The 25,126-nt window shown below is 37.5% G+C and overlaps 1 protein-coding gene and 1 long non-coding RNA gene across 2 annotated transcripts; both read right to left on the reverse strand.

The window, feature by feature from the left end:
- Nucleotides 1–308: 308 nt before the first annotated feature.
- On the reverse strand, nucleotides 309–18,413 carry LOC124276561. The gene is made up of 3 exons (XR_006898569.1): nucleotides 18,403–18,413; nucleotides 8,972–8,973; nucleotides 309–1,377 (listed from the first exon to the last, which is right to left on the reverse strand). It is a non-coding gene; the product is annotated as an uncharacterized LOC124276561 (long non-coding RNA).
- Nucleotides 6,795–16,446, reverse strand: LOC124276560 (carbohydrate sulfotransferase 11-like). Its single transcript, XM_046712203.1, has 3 exons — nucleotides 16,133–16,446; nucleotides 13,751–13,818; nucleotides 6,795–9,901 (listed from the first exon to the last, which is right to left on the reverse strand). Exons 1-3 carry the CDS (start codon nucleotides 16,251–16,253, stop codon nucleotides 9,047–9,049), a joined length of 1,044 nt encoding a protein of 347 aa, XP_046568159.1. The 5' UTR covers nucleotides 16,254–16,446; the 3' UTR covers nucleotides 6,795–9,046.
- Nucleotides 18,414–25,126: the final 6,713 nt, after the last annotated feature.

Consider the following 25,126-nt stretch of genomic DNA (forward strand, 5'->3'; position numbering starts at 1 on the left):
GGGCTCTGAGCTCATATTGTGTTGCTGATGTCATGTGTCATTCACATCGATGTGCTAAAAACCTGTGTCACTATTCATGTGTTGTTCTATGCAATCACCCAGACCCTATACCGCTAAATGATCCTAAACAATCCTGATGAAATGGGCTTCACATATTGTACCCATGTGGGGAGTCGAACCTAGGGAACGCGTGACGAGGGAACGCTTCAACCGCTAGGCTATCCCACCGCCCCTTTTTCTTTATGAAAGCTTAACCCAATAACCTAAACCAGAAAATTCTAATATCATGAAAAACAAAGCCATCAGAATCAACCGGAAATGTACTTTATTGATCTCGCCAGCAATCATCAAGTCATCAAAACACAATGATAAATCTGTAAAACATACGACAAAAACTAACTTATGCTTATGGTCATGATCAGGGGCTCCTTTCACGAAGCAACCTTTACTAAGGTTAACCTTAACTCCCATTCTTTAACATTGCACTGAGGTTACCTTAGTGACTTACGATCACCTTAGTGTTTCGTGAAAGGTGCCCCTGGTCATCACGGGCCACAGGCTGAGTAATCTAAGAAAATGACCCGGAGAGTCAAAGCAAGACTGAATAAAGATGGTTCAATTGGTCACATGATCATGTAAAGCACAAAGAATACTGAATGGTAGATGGATGGACATGTATATAAAAGAATCTGTATAAAAGAGAAGGCAAATGAAACACAAACTGGTAAATAAAAATACTGACTGTATCGGGTTTGCCATTTGTGAAAGTCAACACTGAGTAATACTTCAGTCAACTTGGCCATAGTTTGACATCAGGGACCAATCAACAAAGAGATTTCCATGCTAGGATGACTGTAACTCCTGCCAAGACATGATTTGGGAACAGTGAGTGAGTGATTTCAGTTTTACACCACTTTTAGCAATAAGCCAGCATTATCACTGAAGGAGACACCAGAAGTGGGCTTCACACATTGTATCCATGTGGGGAATTGAACCTGAGTCTACCACGTTACGAACAAAGCTTTAACCCACCACCCTTGTGGAACAGAGCTTTGAGCTCATATATGTGTTGCTGATGTCATGTCATGTCATGTCGATGTGCTGAAAACAACCCATGTCACTATTCATGTGTTGTTCTATGCAATCACTCAGACCCAATAACGCTAAATAACTGCAAGATTGTTTACAACTATAAGATCATATAGTGGAACCCTGAACCTGAAATCAGCCCCAAAATCGGAAAGTGAAGTTTCAAAATCTGTAGAGGCAAGGTTTTGGGATTCCAACTAAAGCAATCTTACCTGAAATAAGATGAAGATCAGCAACCCATGCTTGTCGTACGAGTCGACTGATGTAATCGGGTAGACAGGCTTGCTGCTTGACACGTCATCGTAACCCAGATACATAGATCGATGCTCATGCTGTTGATCACTGGATTGTCTGGTCCAGACTCGATTATTTACAGACTACCGCCATATAGCTGGAATATTGCTGATTGCGGCAACAAACAAAACGTACCTGAAATATGCTTTATTGTTACCACCAAATGATGCCCATTTACAAGACACAAACAGATGGTTGCCTGGGTAAGTGCAGTAATTAAACAGGCATGCTTTGACCAAGCCTTTGAGTTCAAATGCCAGAAACTAGAGCTATTTACATAATTACATCATGGGCCATCTAACTAGAACAAATGAACTCAACACCCTTGCAAATTGATTGACAATGGCAAGCAATGCACTCTGGTTGAATCTGGGTCAAATTCAAATATAAAAAATTACATTGATTTAACATAGTTTTAAAATAATAATTTTTGTTTGTAAGCCATTGAAGAGGACAGAAACATGGTCCTTGCCTCTAACACTAATTTTATGATGTTTTAATCTTACAGTACATGATTAAGGTTAATTACAGAAAATCTAACTATAAAAAATGAGCATGACTTGGACTGGGTGTGGTCAGATGTTCATGGAACATATTCCTTCTTCAAATCATCATCTCATATCATGAGAATATGATTGAGCAATTAATAAGAAGCATATTTATACTATGCAAGTACTTGCATACAATTTAGTAACATGCAATATGACACGCAAATATGATAAAAATATCTCTGAAGTAAACATGTCATGTCAAAACGGCTCGATGGATTTCAAACAAACAAGACTTTATCCTCATCAATCACTCTTTAAAAATCCCTTTGAACATTGACTAACATTACTGATAATAAGGCACATAACTTTGTGGTTGACAACTTCTTGTTTATTGCATTGCGACACTTTTCAGTCTAGATTCTTACACCATTTTCAAGCTTGGAAACAATGTAGGAATCTACACCGAAACGTTGCTCTCTGCAGAAACAAGAAGTTGCTTCCCATGAAGTTGTCTGTTTTATAATTGACTCACCAACTTCTAAAATGCTGATCTAACATTATTGATTTGAACAAATTTGGCATCTTAAATTTACTCAGGACAACACATTTATATTGAAACGAAATGGTTGACTGGACACTGACGTAACAACTTAGCAACCAAATTATTGTTGCCTGTGGAACAAACAGACGGCTATAATCAACATCATAAACAACTTGACTAATCACATACATTTACAATGACTGACTGACTGAGTTTGGTTTTAAGCCGCTTTTAGCAATATTCCAGCAACATCACGGCGGGGAACACCAGAAATGGGCTTCACACATTGTACCCTTGTGGGGATTCGAACCCGGGTCTTCGGCATGACGAGCCAACGCTTTGACCACTAGGCTACCCCACCGCCCCCATTTACAATGAGGAACTTCCAGCAAGGGTTCCACACACTGTAACCATGTAGGGAATAAAACCTGGAATTTTGTCATGACTAAGAATGTTTAAACCACTAGGCTGCAAAACGTCCCCTATGCTTTAGCACAGAGGTATATGATATGATAACAACTTGCTTTGGAACTGGGCCCAGTCATGGAATAACATGAGTATCACATGGAGTTTGTGAGTGAGTTAGTAAGTTTTATGATGTCACTAGAAAACAGTTTCTAGCTTTCCAGAAAACACCAGAACTGAGATTTCACGCATTGTATGCCTGTGGGGAATCGAACCCGGATTATTGGTGTGATTATTAAAGGCTTGATTATGGGCCCATTACCATTTGGATAATCCAAAAATATTCTGAAATTCTTGTTCCTGGTCCAGAATCTAGAGACATCAACAAAAGAACATAAATCTAAGCAAATAAATATTTGAAAAAGGATTTTCAAACAAGAGTCGATGTTTGATCGCTGACTACGGATTGGTTTGTACATATGGCTCCAAAATGTCATAATATTATCCCATAATATCAAGAAAGACTGTGACTATTTATGCACCACAGATACAGGAGATAACAGAAGTTGGGACAAACACATCCGTCAGACATATAATACTAGTGAATGCGTGAGCGAGTTGAGTTTTATGCCGCTTTCAGCAATATTCCAGCAATATCACCGTTGGGGACACCAGAAATGGGCTTCACTTTGTACCCATGTGGGGAATGGAACCCTGGTCATTGACGTGACTTGTAAATGCTTTAACCACTAGGCTCCCCCACTGCCCCTAAAGTACTGGGGGACACCAGAAATGGGCTTCACACATTGTACCCATGTGGGGAATCGAACCAGGGTCCTCACATGTCATCGTATCCCAATTGTGTAGATCGATGCTCATGATCTGTTAATCACTGGATTGTCTGGTCCAGATTCGATTATTTACAGACCGCTGCCATATAGTTGGAACATTGCTGAGTTTGGTGTTAAATAACAAACCAACCAAAACCAAGGTCTGACAAACCAAAAATAACAGCACTGTTCAAATAATGAATCAGCACATCCTGGTACAATGCAGGGAAGCAGGCTGATAAGCTTTTAAATCTGAAAACTGTGCTGACTCCAAATCTGCATTGAAATCTTCTAGACTCAAAACAAACTATATAACCTAAATAGGAATCAGTGGTCTCTTTTCAACAAAACATTATTATTATCATTCTTATACCTAAAGACAGGTACACAATGACTAGACAAATAAATGTAATGATGTAAATACACATATGTACATTAATAGACATAGAGCATAAAACTGAATAAAAATACTATGTTATATAAACATTAACTCTGACTGATTTACAAACAATACTGGGACAAAACATGAAAATACTATCAACAAAATGACATAAAAAAATACTGTCTGTTTAGCATGAACTAATGGCAAAACATGATCATTTTACAACCATCTGCACCATGTCCAAAATTTGTGTTGAAAGTTCAACAGTTCTCATCACAATCATACTAAAGAAGAGATTTAGGGATTCTTTTAAAAATGTATTAGATCAACAAACCTTTGTCTCTTTCCTTTTTATACTGACAATTGTGATTAAAATCTATAATATACTGAGGGAAACAAATAAGGGAACAGCACTTCACGGCAGTATTCCTTTATTTATCCTCAGATTTCCCCCCACAGCGCGCTATTCAAAGCTGGTGATGAAAACTGGAAAATATCAAAGGAACACTTAAATTTTCCTATGTTCCTTTATTTGTTTCTCTCAGTATATGTAATTTACAATCGACAGCTGCCACCAATATCCTTACTGAATAACATGTCAAAATGTCAAGGCTGATGCTACTGATCACAAAATTGTCTAATAAAGGTGTACTATTGACCATATGTGACATTAATGAAGTTTGTATCATAAAATAGGATTGAATATTCATTCCTGAATAACCCAATTACTCAATAGTGATGTACTTCAATATATGTACAAGGAATTGGTTATATTCAACCCTGACTTTTTAATTGTTGGTTACACAAAATGTTAGCCTCAACATCTCATCTAGCTTGTCAAAATAAATATAATGATTTCCAAACAGCAGATAAAAAAACTGTGTTTGTATTTTACCATTCACCTCTGTGGAACAGTCAGAACATCAACTACCAAAAGTTATTGTCTTTCTCTTTTTGGAATTCAACATTTATACAGTTTGAACTCACCTTCTTCAAATCATCCATCTACTACATCCCCAAATCCCAAATCAGATATGACAGGGAATCTTCATGGAAGATCCTAATCCCATATTTTAAAAAATTACCAAATAAAATCAAACCAAGATCACATATACCGTAGTGATAAAAACTTATGTTAGATACAAAGAATTTTCACTTCAGCCAAAGAAAATCTAAAATATTGGCACAAGCATTCCAACTAGCTCATCACTTTCAGCAGAAATGTGACCAAAATGCTTTAAAAACATCACAACTCCAAATGAGTGAGTGAGTTTAGTTTTACGCCACACTCAGCAATATTCAAGCTATATGGCAGCAGTCTGTAAATAATCGAGTCTGGACCAGACAATCAAGTGATCAACAGCATGATCATCGATCTGCTTAATTGGGAACCGATGACATGTGTCAACCAAGTCAGCGAGCCTAACCACCCGATCCCGTTAGTCGCCTCTTACGACAAGCATGGGTTACTGAAGGTTCAGTCTAACCCGGACCTTCGTGGGTTAACTCCAAATGAGCTCCAAGTGAGTGAGTAATGTCTCAGCCACTTTTGGCAATATTTTAGCAATATCACAGCAGGAGGCAATGGAATTTTGCTTACAGAAACTATCATAATTCAATGTTCATGACCAGTATTTTATCTAGTATTTAGATATATGTATTAGTAATAACATCTGGATAGAATACAAACCAATTTTGTTTCAACACCCAGCTTCAGGCTGGATTGTTTTATATATATATACTCTTTAAAAAAGTAAGGGAAGCTAAACTTTCAATTTGGATAGGAAGTATAAGTGTTAACAAACTTTTCAAAGACAGACAAAACATTTATTATTATCGTATCAACATTAATTGACTCCAATATATCTCCTAATTGTTTCAATCGTAAATTAAAAAATTAAAAATGATGCTCCCCTACTTTATTCTAAGAGTATATTTTGGCTGGACTAACAAAAGTATGTACAGTCCAATCAAAGTCACAGAATGAAATTGACACCCGGTTCAAAAACAACTCTTTGGTTGATTCCATGATTCGTAACGCATGTGAAACTTGAACTGGGCCTTGACAGACACTTTCAAAATCTGTTCATGTTTTTAATCAAAATGAGTAAATTGAATTACTTCAGGCAGTGAGACCGACCTGCTATATTTGATATAGATCTTGATTTTTATTGATCTGATTATCTTGACTAGGCTCTGCCACTGATTTGAAAGTGAGGGCAACTGACATGAAAGGTGAAATTTGATTGGTCAATTGGAGGACATAGAAGGGACATAACTCATTGTCACTGGTTAGCCACAAAATTCTAGCCTAGTTCAGCAAGGGTTAAAACAAGACTTTGAAAGTCAGTTTGAACTGCTTTGACTCAGAAGATGTGCATTTTTGTAAAACCACAAAACATCACCACAACCCAATTAGGCTTGAGTTGCTTCAAATACATCCTGCACAAAAAATGCCCAAAGAAACAACACTTATACAAAGACTGGCTAAAATTACTAATAATCAGAAATATTGTTGATAGGAAAGATTATCAATGATTATCGATATGACAATTGTGTTATCGATATCATTTACTTTTGTGATAGAAAAAAGTTTGAATTTTCGCACACAATATACAAATTTAGGAATTTATCCATGGTCTGCTTCAGGATCCTATTTTGTTAATAATCCATGCAAAAACATGTCACCGGTCACCAGTGATGTGAAATCTATTAATTTCTCTCAGATATTTTTGGCATTTTTGCTCAAAGTTATGTCTCTGATATTTATCAATAATCGATCAATATTAAATTAATGATTATTGATCTATAACCATGATAACAATAGCCAGCCCTAAGTATTACCCAAAGAGAATGACAACATGCAAGCCCTGAAAACATTACTCATGTTATTTTTCATGTTTAAAAGCAAACATGACAGCAATGAGTTTAAAAAATCCCCCGAAACTTGATTTTAACTGCAAGTCAGCAAATAGAAAAAGCCAATACACAAAAGGTCACTAAAGTTGACAAGTTTCTTCATTCAGGCTTGTTATACCAACAAAGCAATAATTGGTTATGAATTTGTCTGCGATGATACAAATTTAATTAAATGACATTGGTAACTAAAGCATTGCAAGCTGTCTCCAGCTGATGATTTGTTTCAGCATAGATCAACACTCAAACTGAATTTTACTAGTGTTTGAATCGGTTAATATCTCATGTCTTCGATTATGAGGAAACATGATCGATTGGTTGGTCCTTTAGTCACTGCGACCAATCTTCGATTATTTCAATTAATCGTACCACCACTAAATTCTACAAAAACCTTCAGCAAGCTTCAACACCTGTGAGGTAAATCTGTGGCAATACAAAGTAGTCTCTTTCCATCCTAAGTCATTTTTTCTATATGTTTTTACATAAAAATGGCCAGAAAATTCCATGTAGGGGCATTATATTTTGTTCAAATGTTGACTAGATCAGTGCTGCTACTGATGAACAAAATACAATTTTGACTCTCCTTCCATTATGGTAGGATGGATATGGCACGATATCGAAATCTAGTTGATTGGGCTTTTTGTCTGTTAGTCCCTGGAATTTAACTAACAGCGATAAGAAAGTTGTTTGTATTTTAAACAGTCTGCCAAAAAAAAACAACTGTCAAAGGTCACTGATATTTTTCGGTCTCTTTTCAAAGAAATTTTGGATTTCGTTTTTAAAGATAATTGGCATTTTCAGATATGGTGGCAGGAGTAAAAAACATTTAAAACAAACCATGTCTTGGTTCATGTTGACGTCCATGGAAGTCATATGAACATAAAATGAATTCCTGTAGTTCTGACTTGGAACTAATCTCACAGTTGAAAGTACCAAGTCTTTGTGAAAATGAGGAACTTCCCAGATAGCATTCAAACGTTGGTCCAACGTTGGCAATGTTGGCAAAACCATTGCCAATGTTGGTCCAACGTCTGAATGCTATCTTTGTTTAAGTTTGTCATTAGTATCTGACTTTATTTATTTGTTTGTCTCTCAGCAATATTCCAGCTATGTGATAGCGGTCTGTAAATCATCAAATCTGGACAAGACAATCCAGTGATAAAAGGAAAATTTCAGCATGAGGTATATGAGCAATCTTTCTTGAACAAATACTGAAAGGTTAAGTATTATGCTATGGACAGACAGAATATAACAATCACATCACATATACCAGGATAAAATACATTGTAGTTCATCCAACCGATGTATACAACTTCATACAAGGCATGCTAAACTTCTCATTGCAGCTTATGAAGGGCAGTGGGGTAGCCTTGAGGTTAAAGTGTTTGCTCGTTATGCTGAGTGAGTTTTGGTTTTACGCCGCTTTTAGCAATATTCCAGCAATATCACGGCTGGGAACACCAGAAATGGACTTTACACATTGTGCAGACACTTTCACTACTGGGCTACCCCAACAGCAATACTGTTTTGGCCATAACATTTGCCTTATAGTACAGGAACACACACTCAACAAATTGTCCCTTATCACATAACTTGAACTCAATCTATTGTTCAAAAGACAAATTGGTTTAAAAAGCAATTACTGCGTTTTGGCACAGGCATTTCCTAAAACAATGTACACATCTAAAATAAACTTTCTTCTCTTGATCTATTGTTCAAAAATAGCACCAGCACTGTAGCTCACCTAACCGTTAATACAAAAGGTCAAAAGGTCAGTGTAAATATTGCAATATTTTCAGATTGTTCAGCATTATAGGGCACCATTTTTTTTTTAATGTTTTTCACGTAGCCACCAAATTCTGAACGGTCGAAAGAATTCAGGGATATTACGAGGCTTCATCATAGGTTTGAACATGTGTCAAGTTCGGCTTTCGAGAAATAAATTTTCACAAAGCATTGATTCGCACAACAAAACTTACAGGCCATGACATAAGCTCTTCCACTCTTCAGGCAGGACAGGTACATCTGTAGTTTGTACAAACAGTTGCTTTGTTTTGGCATCAAAATGAACACTGTGTCTTAGTACTGACCAACACATTCAGCTTCCATTCCACAGGGAGGTGAGATTTCGGATACTGCTCGGTATTGAGTAGTTGAACAGCTGAAAGTCTGGGTAATATGTTTCCCACAAACGTTCAAGGTAATGAGCAGGGATTTGTTGATAATAATTTTGCAGGAGGTCAGAAGTTTTCTGATGGTGGTAGGAAGCTGCCCTTGATGGGAACTTGACAACTGATGACGCGCCAATGGAATCCAAAATATGCTTCGAATCAGTCTCCAACTGATGATATTTTCCAATAAAGTCATACTTAATCAGACACGGGAGACAGAGTTCAAAGAACTGGCACCAATGCTCATTTAAAGTTTCTTTCTTATTCTTGTCCACAACATATTGCACAAACTCTAAAAAGGTTACGTCATTCCCATGAGCAAGTGATTTTGCCGTTGCATTTTTTCTGTACTTCCTGATAATGTTCTTTCCGTATCGTGTATGAAAGAATTTACTGGAGTTTGTCTGACCTTGAAACTTGTTCCGATATGCAGAAAGAAGTCTTTCAAAAGGTTCACGCACTATAAAAAATTTGAAATAATTCCTCAATGCATAATCAACTTCATCCGATGTGAGGTCAGATAAGTATGTGAGATGCTTGTCATATTTCTGGTGAACGTCATTAGCCTTGAGCAACATTGGGTCAGAAACGTCGACCTTGCCTGAAAGAATCAAAAGCATACGTCTCCAGTTTGTACAAGCAACTTTGGGGACCTGGCAGTAGAGGACCTTGTATCTCTTGTCGACGATGATATGGTTGAAAGAACGATGATTCATTTTCTGGTAACGTTTGATATCCATCTCCTCGCACATATCTTCAATGTGATCACGCCAGCTGAGGCCCTACAAAACACCACAAAAAACAGTAACTGCAAAGAAGAAATATATCGCTGATCTTATCTTCATTAATTTCTTCAGTCCACAAAAAAGTAATTCTAAACATATTGAAAAAGTCTTCTTTCAGTGGCATTTGGACGTTTCGGTGTAGATCCTAACACAGTTAACACCATCATTTATTGTTCAATAAATCAGTACACATCATGTAAACATGTAAACTTGAGAGCTGGATTTCCTAAACCTTATCATTACTTCAAGAAATTCAGCTTCATTTGTCCTGGACCAAAAATTACCCACAAACAATGTCATCATCTAAAAAGAACGTGATTTCCTCTTATGCCCAGTAGCATTCAAACTGTTTAACACATGTTTGGCTGTGAGACTGAGAGGGCTGCCATTAAACAGTTTGACTGGGTGTATAAAATGGTTTTGAATCATTTGAGATGGTAAAATTTACTGCATTTCCTATTAAACAAACATTGTGAGTAGTATTTTCATAATTTTAGTCGTGCCACCAGAGCACACTGTAAATATTTCATCTGTGCCATTTCAATATTTAACATGCCGTAACAAATTAAGCACTATTTCGATCCCTGTAAAGTAGTGAATATTGTAAATGCAAGAGTATAGAAAGCTAATTTCAACCTATTGGCACTTGCATGAAGTTCTTAAAAAATAGATAAAGACTGTAGAATCAGAGAGGAAATTAAAGGATAAATAACATCGTTTCACAATGAGAAAGAGCTAGAAACATTATCTATCAAGATTCACAGTTTGTCAAATCCACCATCTCGCTTTCATATCCAACTGCTTATCTGCTATTGAAACACTTCCCGTTTTGTCTGAGAGATCCCTGTACAATATAGGTCAAAAGTGTACGTCTTGTGTGTCATGCAAGTTTATAAGTGCCCATATAACATTAACTGACTGACTGAGTTTGGTTTTACGCTGCTTTTTGCAATATTCCAGCAACATCACGGCTGGGGACACCAGAAATGGGCTTCACACATTGTACCCATGTGGGGATTCGAACCCGGGTCTTCGGCGTGACGAGCCGACGCTTTAACCACTACGCTACCCCACCGGCCCCCATATAACATTAAAATAAGGGTGATTGAAACTCTTTGTGAGCAAGGACCCCCACACACACACACACACACCTGGATCCGCCTATGCCATTGTGCTCAGCATGATGATGTGATCTGTAGTTGAGAGATACGAGGGTGTCACATGTGTTGGGGGATACATGGCATGAGACTGCAACTGAATATTACTGATAACTTCTTGCAGCCACAATGCCATGGTATAAAGATAAAAATCATGATTTTTAAGTTTCGCAAATGCTGTGTATTCACTTCAGAGAATTATGAACAAACTGAATGTGTCGAAACCTTTAGTTGACCAGTTTACCAGAATACAAACATCGAGCACTGAAATCTGTAAATCTGAAATAAATAAATTCAAACTACCAGATACAGACTTCAGCATTGATCCAACAGATTCAATCAGCATATCCATGTGCAGATAAAATATGGGGACTTTGCAATTTCAAAGGGATTCTCATTGTCAAGCAGTAAATCTGATACATTTGTTTGCCTGTGTGAGTTGTCATGGTCATCGATAGTGTTTGAATTGGTTGAAATCTCACAATTGATGATTGGTTCATTACCAACGAGCAATCATCGAGAAACATTTGGCTAGCTTCATTTTTCAGATTTTCCTATTCAGGTTGTTATTGCAGATAAGTGTTGTTTTTGGTTTATTTAGAAACTGCAAAAATTGCATTTGCAAATTTCACATCCAATGTAAAATGATGCAACCTGCTACTTTAAAGTGATGACTAATATGTCATGAACATAAATTTCCTTGAATCTTCAAGAAATAGTCATTGTGCTTAAGAACATACACATAGATTAAATATGCTAATATTTACGACAAAAATGTAAAGACGAAGTTTGCTAAATTTATAGTGTATCGCTGCAAAGTCACTGGAAGTGATTGTAATTTTGACACTTTCATAAAAGAACTAAAATTACATTATAAAATACTGAAACATAACAGAAAATGTAAGTGAGAAAGTGAAATCTTTATAGTCATAGTGTTAACACTTATGACAAGCGTATATCTAACTTGTGACTAATCTTTTTTTAACCCCAACACCCTGGTATGTCCATCCACATGACACTGTACAGGGGATGTAAAATCGTGGAATTGTATTACTAATAAATGATGCTAAAAAAATAAAATTCTATTCCTTTATTTTATTTTAATCAAAATATTTTTAGTCACTGTGAGATGAAATTGAACTTCAAAGTGTTGTAAAATGTTATTTGTGCAATAATCTAGATGCACCTATTTTGAAACCAGTTTGTATAATAACTGAAATATTAAAGGGTCAGATGAGTACATATTCCAATTAATGACAAGACAAAAATATTTCACCTTTATTGATCAATATGAGGACAGGCCTTACACTATCAATGGTGCCAGTCAAGAAATAAGGGATGACACCAGGGTACCCACGACAAGAAACAAACAACAACCAGTCCCGAACAGACCCATGAAGATCCGGGTTAGAATTGGTCTCAGAACTGTGTTCCATTGTAGATATTGCTTGTGTGAGATCAAACAACAACCAGTTCCGAAGAGACTCATGAAGATCCGGGTTAGAATTGGTCTCAGAACTGTGTTCCATTGTAGATATTGCTTGTGTGAGATCACACAATATCTCCTAGGAGATATCGTTTTGACAATAGATTTTGTACAATGCCCTGACAATGCTATGATGTCATGAACTTGATGACATGACAATGCTATGAAATCGCTGCACTGCAAGTCTAATTGCAGTACTGTGTTCAGAGATGTACATTTGTCATTGAAAACTAATTAAGAGTGATTTTTGATGATAAAAAAAATCTTACCCTTGTGTTTTCTGATATCAAATATATCAACCCTCATTGATAAAAGTACAAATTTGTAACTTTTTCAACTTGTGTAGATATAATTGATATCAGAAGACACTTAGGTGAGATTCTCTATCAATGATAATAAATAATAACAATAATACTCCATTTAACATGTGCATTGCTCCATGGACAATGCATGCTCTAAGCGCCCAAACAATCTGATATTATTACCGTACCCCTGATAACCAAAGCAGCCTGTTAAGTGCTAGAGGGTCATATAGTCACATGACTTTATCCCACCGGTACCCATTTTCTGCTGGGTGAACAGAGGCAATTTTGAACAAATTCACTTGCCTAAGGTGAGACCACATGTATCACATGTGCTTCATTGTGGGTCAGGACTGAAGTCCTAGGAACTCTCAGTAGTCAAGCTGCCAAACAGGGTCACCCATCCAAGGACTCTCCGTGTTCAACGTTGCTTCACCTGATTTGTGACCTGAGCTCTATGCACAGGACCATATGCCACCTCTATCTTCAGCAACAAAAGATTGTCATAGGAGACAGCTAAAAGGATCGGGTGGTCAGGCTCGTTGACTTGGTTGACATATGTCATTGTATCCCATTTGTGTAGGTCGATCACTGAATTTTCTGGTCCAGACACGATTCTTTACAGACCGCCGCCATATGGCTGGAATATAGTTGAGTGCCGCATTAAACAACAAACAAACAGTCACAAAGAATTGCACTGGGTCAGCACCCCTTCAACAAGGATACCTGAGTCAGACACAGCACTGACTCTGGGGTTGACCAGTCCTTTTTCTATTCTTGCTGAAGACCAATTCTAACCCGGATCTTCACAGGTTTTGTTTGGTCTAGAACAGAGTCAGTGTACTGATTCAAGAGTTGTGAAACGAAGCTGACAGTTGTCATGTTGATGTCAATCAATTACCTTTGGATTTCGTCCAGCCGAGTTCAGCCTATCTCTGCTCTTGTAGTGGACTTTGCGACTAACTGCCTCTACAAAACAGAAAGGATTTGTAATCACTAACCTACGATTCTAATTGTCTCTGCATAAATCATTTCTCCAGACGTCTCATTTGAAACAAATATTTTGAGTGACTTACACACTATGTTCTGAGCCTCACATAGAATGACTTGAATATACTGATTAATTATTTTTTATGCTCCCCATCTACATTGATACACTTTTGCCAAAGAAGTCTTTCGATACAGTCGGCAAAAAAATCCACAAGCCTTTGGTAATTGAATTTGAGACATTGTTGACCATGTTGACCCCTGCCTCGCATATCGCTACTTATAATGTTCTGCTGACCAGTGTTGGGAATTGGTGGAAATCTCACGATTGATGATTGGTTCATTACCAATGAACAATCATCGAAAAAAATTGGTTAGCTTCATTTTCCAGATTTTGCTATTCAAGTTGTTATTGCAGATAAGTCTAAAGACAAATCATATGGTTCTCTGTTGTTCACTGTTTTATTGAGAAGCTTTGCAGATTGGGTTTGCAAATTTCACATCCAATGTAAAATGATCCAACTTTCTACTTGAAGTGATGAGTAAGATCATTATGTCATGAACATATCATGAGTTTCCTATGAATTTAACACATTTTCAGGCCCTGACAACTTCTAAGATATGTTCCATCATTAAGTGTTTCAAACACTAAAACAGTAGTTCCAAAATGGTTTGTGTTCTATTATGAGAAAATGCAATCAATTGCCTGGTCGTTTGGTCACTGCGACGAATCCACTACTGCTGACACCTTATAATCTCAAAACTCACCTTTTATGTATACACGGAAACACATTGCTGTACTTTCAAATTTAGAGAAGTGATTGGGTAGCCTAGTGGCTAAAGCATTCGCCCGTCACGCCGAAGACTGGGTTCGATTCCCCACATGGGTACAATATGTGAAGCCCATTTCTGGTGTCCCCTGCATGATATTGCTAGAATATTGCTAAAAGTGGCACAAAACTAAACTCACACTCAGTCACTCAAATTTAGAAAGAATATTAACAATGGACAGTTTCTTCTTGTGGCTAGTATATTTGATGCTCAAGACTTATCCTCCAACCCTCATACTAGTCATAGTGCAGCTGTCCCTTCCCAACTACAACTTCACAGACTGTTCTCCTGATGCAATTCTTTGCCGTTCTGTGATAGTTACAGAACTATCATGTAAATTTCGCTTTTCATAGAAAAGTGTCCTATAACTTGGAAATCAGTAGTTATTGTACTATAGTCATGAATCTAGCAATCAAATATTATTCATTCCCGGTGCCAGTTTGCTCGTTAACTCAACAATATCCCAGCTGCATGGCGGCCGTGTGTAAATAATCATGTCTGGACCATACAATCCTGTGATTAACAGCATCAGCATCGACCTATGCATTTGGGATACAATGACATATAAGTCAACAAGCCTGCCACCCAATCCTGTTATTCATTTTTTTCCACAAGCATGAGTTTCTGAAGACCAATTCAACTAAGCAATTGAGACTACATGATGGTTTAGAATTTAATAGATGATATTCTGTGAATTAAATACTTCATATTTTTTTTTGGGGGGGGGGAGTTATAATAAATACTATCATGTATTTTTCCTCTCCTTTACAGCAAAGAGAATGTTTGTCATATATTACAACACATTCTTGTGATAATATTTTATTTTTAACTACAGAGACAGTCTATATTATAGACAAGTTGTAGCTACGCAACATGTTAAACAAAAAAAGGAAGAAAAAAACATGTTATAAAAAGGAAGCTTATCATATATCTATATATAGAAATTATCATCCAACATGTCAGAAGGATGTCATTTTTTTGTGTCTGTGTGTAAAACTAATATTTAGATGTTATCCAAAATTTAAATTTGACCAGTAGTCTATCTCTCTGACCCCGACTACTGCTCGTCATTAACCTGGCACCACGATGCTCGCGATTTAACATCGCTGGCCTCCAAATCACACAATACCCACATGACTCTTTATAACGCGGATGAATCCTTAGATATATAAGTAAACCACTTGGTGGTATATCACTTGAACGGTCTAATGACATGGTTTAGAGCAGGAGAATAACAGTATCATTTTCATAGCAACCGTAAGTCTTTTTCACTAAAGTAGCCTTATAACGAAATGCGTTTTGACTCACAAACCTAACAGGGCTAGTTTACAGAGAACTGTGAACAAACTTTTGACATCACTTTTCAACTTGTTTCTGCATAGCTCCCATAGTTCGGAGCTCTCAACAGATTACATGCGTTTATCGGCTGTAAACACAAGAAATCAATTTAATGAAATCTACTCACCTCCAATCGGCCGTTCCGGACCGTCAGAGATGCTCCAAGCGTTCATATAGACAAGCACCAACATTGGCAAAAATACCCCGAGAGCTGCCACAACGGTAAACAGTCGCAACCACATTTTCATTCTGCTTGGAAAGTTCAGGGTCAAAGCCGACTTGTGGCGACAATCAAAACCCCATGTGAACTTTCCACGTCACTTTTTACCCCGCTAACCCCGAGCCGCGATGGTCTCACCAAAATGTAAATTGCCACACAAGCGCGTTTGGAACCGCCATTGTTAGAGGTGTTTACTTCCCAGATGTCACGTGACTCCGTTACATGTGGCCCTCACTTGCTCCTTCCCCAACTGATAGCGTTCGGATGTGGAACACTCACGATATGTGCTCAGTCCAGCTTACGTGGCACATGAGTGGATGGGTCCGATAATGATAGAGTGTATGATAAGTGGTTGGCGGACAGCTTGTGACAGCAACTGATATTAAATATTTTAGCTCCATTGATAAATCCTCTCAATGCTGCAGTCGAACACATTCGACAGGAGAGGGGCATAATGACATTTCTAAATAAACTACAATATATTTACAATACTATTTACCGAGTAGGATTTACGTGTCATTTGAATTACCTATGGTTTGGTTGTTGTTTAACGCCGCACTCAGCAATTGTCCAGCTTTATGACGGCGTTCTGTAAATAGTGAGTGAGTTTTAGTTTTACGCCGCACACAGCAATATTCCAGCTATATGGCGGCGGTCTGTAAATAAATCGATCTCCGCAATTGGGAACCGATGACATATGTGTCAACCAAGTCAGCGAGCCTGACCACTCTATCCCGTTAGTCGCCTCTTACGACAAGTATGGGTTACTGAAGGTTCATTCTAAGCCGGATCTTCTCGGGCGAATGGAATGCATGAATGCTCAGCTTTCAAAATAAGCTAGTATGTACCTTAAAACGAAAAGCCCGCGAATTGAAAATGTATCGGTCAATTTTCTCGACACACAGCCACGAACAGCATTGTTGACTTCATGAATTCATGTCGAGTGGTCTGATATTTTCTTCATAGTGTAATCATATATTGTTTATAATTTGATCAATAGTTTTGGTCTTTGGTGAAGAGAAAACACTGAAGTTCCCTTGTTTCTAAAAACAGCACTTCGGTTTAATTAGTTAAAAGCAAAAACCATCTCAATGTTACATCACGATCATGGCAAGGGCAACTTCACAGGCATCGTGAAACCAAAAAAACTATCGCAATCTTTTTGATAATAATCTCTAACAACTTTTGCTGGAATTAATTACATGGTCCGATTAAATAACTTTAGAAAAATGCTCATATTTGATACTCGATTAATACTTACTTGAATTGCACCTAGTGAATGTTCATATTTTGCTGTTTAAAAAACTCAGGCATCAGATGGGGAAAATGATTATTTATAGGCTTGGAGCAGTGACTGTGATCACTACTCGGACAGTGAGTGAAAGAGTGATCATTACTGTTCACGTCATGAAATTGTATATGAAGTAACATAAAATAATAATACCAGACCCAGATTAATATTGTTGTATTGATGTTCTTAATTGATGTTGTAGATAATTATATACTGAGCAGGAGGTGCAACCTGTTATTGTCTGGGGCATCAAGGTGATCATTACGTTAGCACCATGGGCAAATATGTTTCGTTTCCCTCAATCGATAAATCTTTTCTTGCTATCTTGTTTGAGGGTAATTTATTAAGACTATAATTTGATTTCTTATTTGTGGCACCGGCAATGTCAAACACACGAAACAGTGCTCAATGTTTGACATGTTAAAATTCAAAGAAGACCGTTCTTGACATTCCTTGTTTAATGCTGGCCGAGGCAATTCTACTTCTCATACTTAATAGGAACATATCACTCTCAGACACTCTGACACATCAGCAACTATCATGGAAAGTTATGTAGACTAATTACATATTATGTCATTGCTCAGAAACCAAGAAAACGATACTAATGTGAGATAATTTCCATTTAATTTAACAGAAAAAATCGAAACTCTGTTGACTTTCATCAAAACTTTTTCTGATAAATATATTGTTACTTCAGCAGCATAACTGAGCCCAGGTATTTGTAATTGAAAATAATTCACAAAACAAAGATCTATTGTTTGGAAAAATGGTTCATCACATTTCTATTTTAGGTATATTTTAGCATGATAAGGTATGAAATCAAAATACGCAAAAATAATGTGAAACATCAATCCTTATGTTTTTCACGGTGGTCAGGTTCGCTAACTTGGTTGACACATATCATCGGTTCCCAATTGCGCAGATCGATGCTCATGCTGTTGATCACTGGATTGTCTGGCCCACACTCGATTATTTACAGACCGCCGCCATATAGCTGGAATATTGCTGAGTGCGGCGTTAAACTACACTCACTCACTCACTCACAGGAGATATATCAGAAATAGGGCTGCAAATGACTTGTGGCAATTTTATTGATCTTACCTTCTGGCATGGGTTCTGTTCAGCGACAGAGATGTCATGAAGGCACTTCTTCCCCTACCAACACTGTTCAGCGACAGAGATGTCATGAAGGCACTTCTTCCCCTACCAACACTCTCTCTTACCTTCTGGTATGGGTTCTGTTCAGCGACAGAGATGTCATGAAGGCACTTCTTCCCCTACCAACACTCTCTCTTACCTTCTGGTATCTCTGTGTTTGCAAATATCAGGATATATTTGGCTAATGATGTTCATTTTTCTATCTTGTATTAATGTACCAAATACTGGTTTAGTTGGTCCTTATTTAATGACGCCCCAACTGTTTGAATTCATCCCCCTCTGTTTACAGCGACTTATGCTGACATTAATTCCGCAGTCTAAAGGTTAAACATTGCACGCGAGGCAAAATGGCTGAAAGCGTACATGTTAATGTTTACGAAAAGTAACTGATTCCGCTTTGATTTATCAAACCACACAATTTCCTTGGTGTATGCATTTGTTTGTTTGCATTTTTAAGCCTGACTACATTCATGTAACATAATATTGTGGTTCAAATAATAATTTACGGAATGAAGTTCTAGAACCCCTCTGGTAGTGTTATTTTAAAAGGGGTACATAATGCTAGCTGTCAGACTTTCATTTTTATGGATCGAAGCTGTTGAGTGGCCTGGTCTGGTCGGGTCGCTGACTTTGTGTAGGTGCCATACTATTTATCAGGTAAGCATGTGTCGATAAATTAAAACTAATTCGTTATTTAGAGATGCGGTCACTTTCGTGACTGACTCGTGAAGATCCGGGTTAGAACTGATCTTCAGCAACCCGTGTTTGTTATAAGAGGTGACTAACGGGATCGGGTGGTCAGGCTCGCTGACTTGGTTAACACATGTCACATTGTATCCCAGTTGTGTAGACCGATGCCCATGGTCACTGGATTGTCTGGTCCAGGCTCGCTTACTTACAGACCGGCGCCATACAGTTCTAATAGTGTTTGGTGCAGCGTTAAACAAGAAACAAACAAAACTGAAATCCTGTTTGTCGCATCTCACGACATGTTGATGAAGGACAGTCAAAACAAGGATCTTCAGGGGCACAAACGATAAAAAAAAAATCATTCGTAACGTTACGACCTGTCGTAACTCTACAGTTTACCGTAGGCTTACGAATGTCGTAGCGCTACGAACGCTTTTTGGATAAGGACCCAGGGCCCAGATTGTCGAAGCTCTCTTAGCGCTAAGATAGTCGTAAGTTAATGTTAATGTATGGCACTTAAGACTATCTTAGCGCTAAGAGAGCTTCGACAATCTAGGCCCATGTTCCCACATTATGTGTAAAGCCAATGCGTACATGTTGAACAGTTACACACCCATCAACATAGAGTGAGTGAGTGAGTATGGTTTAACGCCGCTTTTAGCAATATTCCAGCAATATCAGGGCGGAGGACACCAGAAATGGGCTTCAAACATTGTACCCATGTGGGGAAACGAACCCGGGTCTTCGGCGTGACGAGCGAACATTTTAGCCATTAGACTACCCCACCGCAAACCCATCAACATAGAACTACATGTTCTTCAGCTGATGCGACCTCTCGGTGGGATCATTTTGGGGCAGAACACACACAATCGTAAATGATGGTGAGTCGTTAGAATAGTTAATTAGCTGATGTTTAGGCTTATAAACGTTTAACATTGTGAAGCAATACCAAGCATCAGCCTGGTTCCAAGGATCTGCTGCGCTAACGCTTCGACCCTGACCCCAGCAATGACTGTCGAATGGCGGCCTTCACTACTGGGCGACACGCCATATATGTATTTACTGTAGAAAATTCCGAGAACGGTTGGTTAGAATTTTTTCATAGCATTTTCATCGATACTTTGGCAAAGTACACGTAACCAGAACAACGCCCATCGTTACTTTTAGTGCACGAAAACGTTATTTAAGCAGTTTTGAGACACGAAAATCGTCGTTACATGGGCGACATGTAAACAGAGACCATATAATAGATTTATGGTATATATTATATGGTCTCTGATGTAAACAATAACACATTCCCATTTTCAACACCGACATGTGCGTTGATATTTCGTGTCAGCTGTTGTCACGAAATCATAAACATAAAGCATGGATCTGAACGACCACATTGAATAAATATAGTTAATGACGAAAATATTGCTGGTCATCTCCCGTATCTTACATCGTAGGTTCAGCGGATATATATTTTAGATCCATATGAATGATGTTAATGACAGGGTTTATCATTCTAATATTTAGCCTCTGGATTTTTGTTAATATGAAAAGCCATTTATTATGTTTTCTAATGCATAATGAGGACATTATTGATGAAGTTCAATCCATTTATTCTAAACTGAGGGTATGCTTGAAAAAGAATTGTCGACTCTCGGTGGAATAATACAGAAAAATATATCCATCATCTTGAGTTATTTAGGCACATATCATTTGTAATTTTCAAAACGGATTCATGTATTTACTTTTTACATAGTATGTTGTCAAATAAAGTATCTGAATCTGTTGGCAAAACAACATGAAAAAGTTATCATACCATTATTATTCAGAAATGTTGATAATTATTTTGAACACGGTGAATCACATTATCTATATACAAAAATATACGCAAATATATACATGTATACTGCTCAATTAATATAATGAACTTAGCACATTACTTGACTAAACTGAATATACAAAAGTACACAGTATGATCAATCTGTTAATACTTTACGATGAAAATACATACATTACCATAGAAGTATATATATTTTGAAGAAGAACATTTTAGACAGATGTACATTCCACTATTTGTGAACTGTTGAACTAAGGGTGATTTTTACCAATGAATCCTGTTCTGAGCACTGTAGTTTAATATAAAGGCTTGAAGCCAGTATCAGAGTATACATTTGCTATGTATTGATAATTTTGTGAATGATAACCCTGGTGATATTAGAATAGATTTGACACATGTCAATAATCATAATTTGCTGTCAGCAATAATTTATTGTTCAGCCAGATATCAGTTAACTATTTTGATTAAATGCTGCTGTGAAAAATAAATTCTAACCGCCCGCCCTCGGATTTTTGGCGTGTCGCCCAGTAGTGAAGGCCGCCATTCGGTAGTCATTGTCGAGGTCAATGTCGAAGCGTTAGCGCAGCAGACCCCGGGAACCAGGCTGCACCAAGCATTTGACAGTTGAGCACTCACCTTTCAGGTGAAGAAATATTAAATGAACTTTTCACTTCGAGTGCAGGTTTTACGTTTCTTCTTCAAATTTTATTCCCTAAAGTTTTACTACAGCTAGGGTTCACAGCTAGGCAAAATTATTATACTTGAATCGTTCGCCAACAAATCTCCACACCAACATTCCTCGACGGTTAAAGGGGCTTGTTGCTTAACGCCGTATTCATACTCACAGACACATAACTGTTAGTGCCCCTGTTTCTTAACATAAATATATACAGTATACAACTAAAACATCACACTAAATTTTCAGCAATATTTTAATCTAGATATTAGAGGTGAGGTGAGGTGAGGTGAAATTGGGTTTAACGTCGTGCTTGAGAATAATTCGCTCATATGACGACGTGCATGCGTGTGTATGTGTATGTGCGGCTGCTTGTACTAGCCCAGACTGAAGCTGGTTTTATAGTGCTAGCCCACTGAGATACCATGCCGCAGTGAAGCATGAAAACCCCACTCAGACACATTATACTGACTCCGAGCCGACCAGTCCTTGTTGTACCCATTAATGTCGAGCGCCAGGCAGGGACCAACAAGTACCATATTTTAACGTCTTTTGGTATGACGCGGTCGGGGATCGAAATCTAGATATTAGAAGCTATATTGGGTTGTTTTGTTTGGTTCAACATCGCACTCAGCAGTATCCCAGCTATATGTCAGCGGTCTGAAATTAATCGAATCAGGACAAGGCAATCCAGTGATCAACAGCATGAGCATCGATCTACGTAATTGGGATACGATGACATGTGTCAACCAAATCAGCGAACCTGACCACCCGATCCCGTTTGTCGCCTCTTACGACATGCATGGGTTGCTGAAGACAAATTCTAATCCAGATATTCACAGTAATGTGTAATTATAAAGTTTCCCGTTATTCGCTTCTTACGACAAACATGGGTTGCTGAAGGCCAATTCTACACACATCGAGCAATTGAGACTATATAATGGTTAACATTTTAAGAGATGATATTCCACGATAAATACTCCGTGTTCATATGTTATAGAAATATTTTGTTTTTACAATAACTATCATCATGTTTATTTCTCCTATATAACTGCCGAGTCACAAGGGGTCATATATTACTACACATTTTTACGACAATATTGCATTACTGTTCTACAAAGATAAAACATTTCGCAATTGTTGTCTCATATGTTATGGATAGTTGGTAGCTATCGAAATGTATTAATATCGTGTGAAATTAGTATTGTACCAATACCAATAAGTATATGTAAACTCACGGGCGAAAGAATTTTTAACGTCACCTCGCTTTTTTAACATGTCACAAGAAAGTCAGATTTTGGAAATTTAACAATCATATGTGGAAGATTAATGGATTTACAACATTCTGAATGATGAAAGTGTGAACTACAGATATGAATAATCACTTAGTTTACGATGAAAAAAATTAATCATTTTGGTGACGTTTCTTTCGCCCCTGTGTTACATATATGCATATTTCGAAATCTATTAATATCGTGTCAAATTCATGTGGTACCACTTAACTCTGTTGGTCGTGGTTTAATACTCTTTTCAGTGATGTAGATTAATGGAAGGACCCCCTTCGGGGTGTCCACCCGGACTGTCGATGTTTCGGGTATTACGTAAGGAGGTAATTAGGCGTTAACACTTTGGCGTTCGACGCTCCGGGCATTAAGGAAAACCAAATACGTTATACAGTACATTCTTTATTGTGGCCACTTTGTTATACGGGCATGCCCCGGCATATGTGTCCTCTGTTTTATCGAATCATTAATTGGAATTATTGTATTATTGGTGTTTTTTGCTAGATTGTTTGGTATAATTTTGTATGAATGAGATATTTAATGAGTGGTTTAATTAAGTTGTGGTTTGTTAGAACGCTTGGAAGTGGTGTTTGTGCCATATGTGTTGTAGAGTATCCCTGATCAAACGCAATGTTTGACTGTGTTGATCACAAGAGATACATATTCTCTGTGAAAGCAGTCAAGGATCTTTTTATAATAGTATAAGTTGTTCACTGGTACCCTACATAGAGGCTACATCAACCCATGGGCCCCGTGGGACCCGTGAACAACGTATTTATCTTACCGAACACCTCAATGTTAATTTTGAACTGTTTGAAGCACGGGTATCGGATCACAAATAGGGAGTACCACAGTTCGGCAATTAGCCAATACCGACGACATTCGTGACCAACTCGTGTTATTCCGGGACAACCCGAATAGCGACTCGTGCCCCTCTTTAAGGATTTTTTTATATTGGCGTATGAACATCGGAACTACTTCAAGCAAGAACGATAACTCTATGATTCATATCACCGAAGCACTTGTATATGATCGTACTGCTGGTGTTTTTTATTTATTCATTTCTTTTAATGAAGTGAGTGAGTGAGTTAATATTTAACGTCACATCGGCAATATTTCAGCCATATCGTGACGAGAACATTTGATATTGAAATAAAATATATGTATATTATAAAACACCTGCCGACGAAGGACAGTAAAGCAACTAGAGTATCACAGATATATATGTAAAACTAGTAATTGAATCTAAAACATTTTAACTATAGGGGACAACACACTAGAAAAATGGGCTATAGATCGCCAACAACTGAAGGTAGATCACCATACTAGGAGCCATGGGGACTTACATTACTTTTGCTACCTGCATGGACCCTAGCTGGATTTACACCATCCCTTCAGCTGTTGGCGTTTATACCGAGAAGTAGCCATACATTAAAATGACAAAAATACTACGATTAAAACACCTGGTATACTTACATTTACTTGAAATGTTTTGGGACTTACGTACCCTCTCAGGAGGACAATAATTTTACAATACTTCAACCCCCTTTGAGGGTACAGCCACTAACAATCTAAGTTATTAATCAAGTCTACCAATAATTAAAATACAAATATGTACACAGCATATTAGTCAAAATTCATTCATTAAGTCAATTTCTTTTAAAAAAACAATAATTAAATGAGAATTAACAGTAGTAAAAAGAGTGAGTGAGTGAGTTAATATTTAACGTCACATCGGCAATATTTCAGCCATATCGTGACGAGAACACTCGATATTGAAATGTAATATATGTATATTATAAAAAACCTGCCAACGAAGGGCAGTAAAACAACTAGAATATCGCAGATATATATGTAAAACTAGTAATAGAGTCTAAAACATTTTAACTATAGTGGACAACACAATATAAAAATAGGCTATGGATCGCTAACAACTGAAGGTAGATCACCATACTAGGGACCATGGGGACTTACA

This window comes from Haliotis rubra, unplaced genomic scaffold (genome assembly GCF_003918875.1).
Source record: "Haliotis rubra isolate DU_JTF1 unplaced genomic scaffold, ASM391887v1 Scf21, whole genome shotgun sequence".
Lineage (NCBI taxonomy): Eukaryota > Metazoa > Mollusca > Gastropoda > Lepetellida > Haliotidae > Haliotis > Haliotis rubra.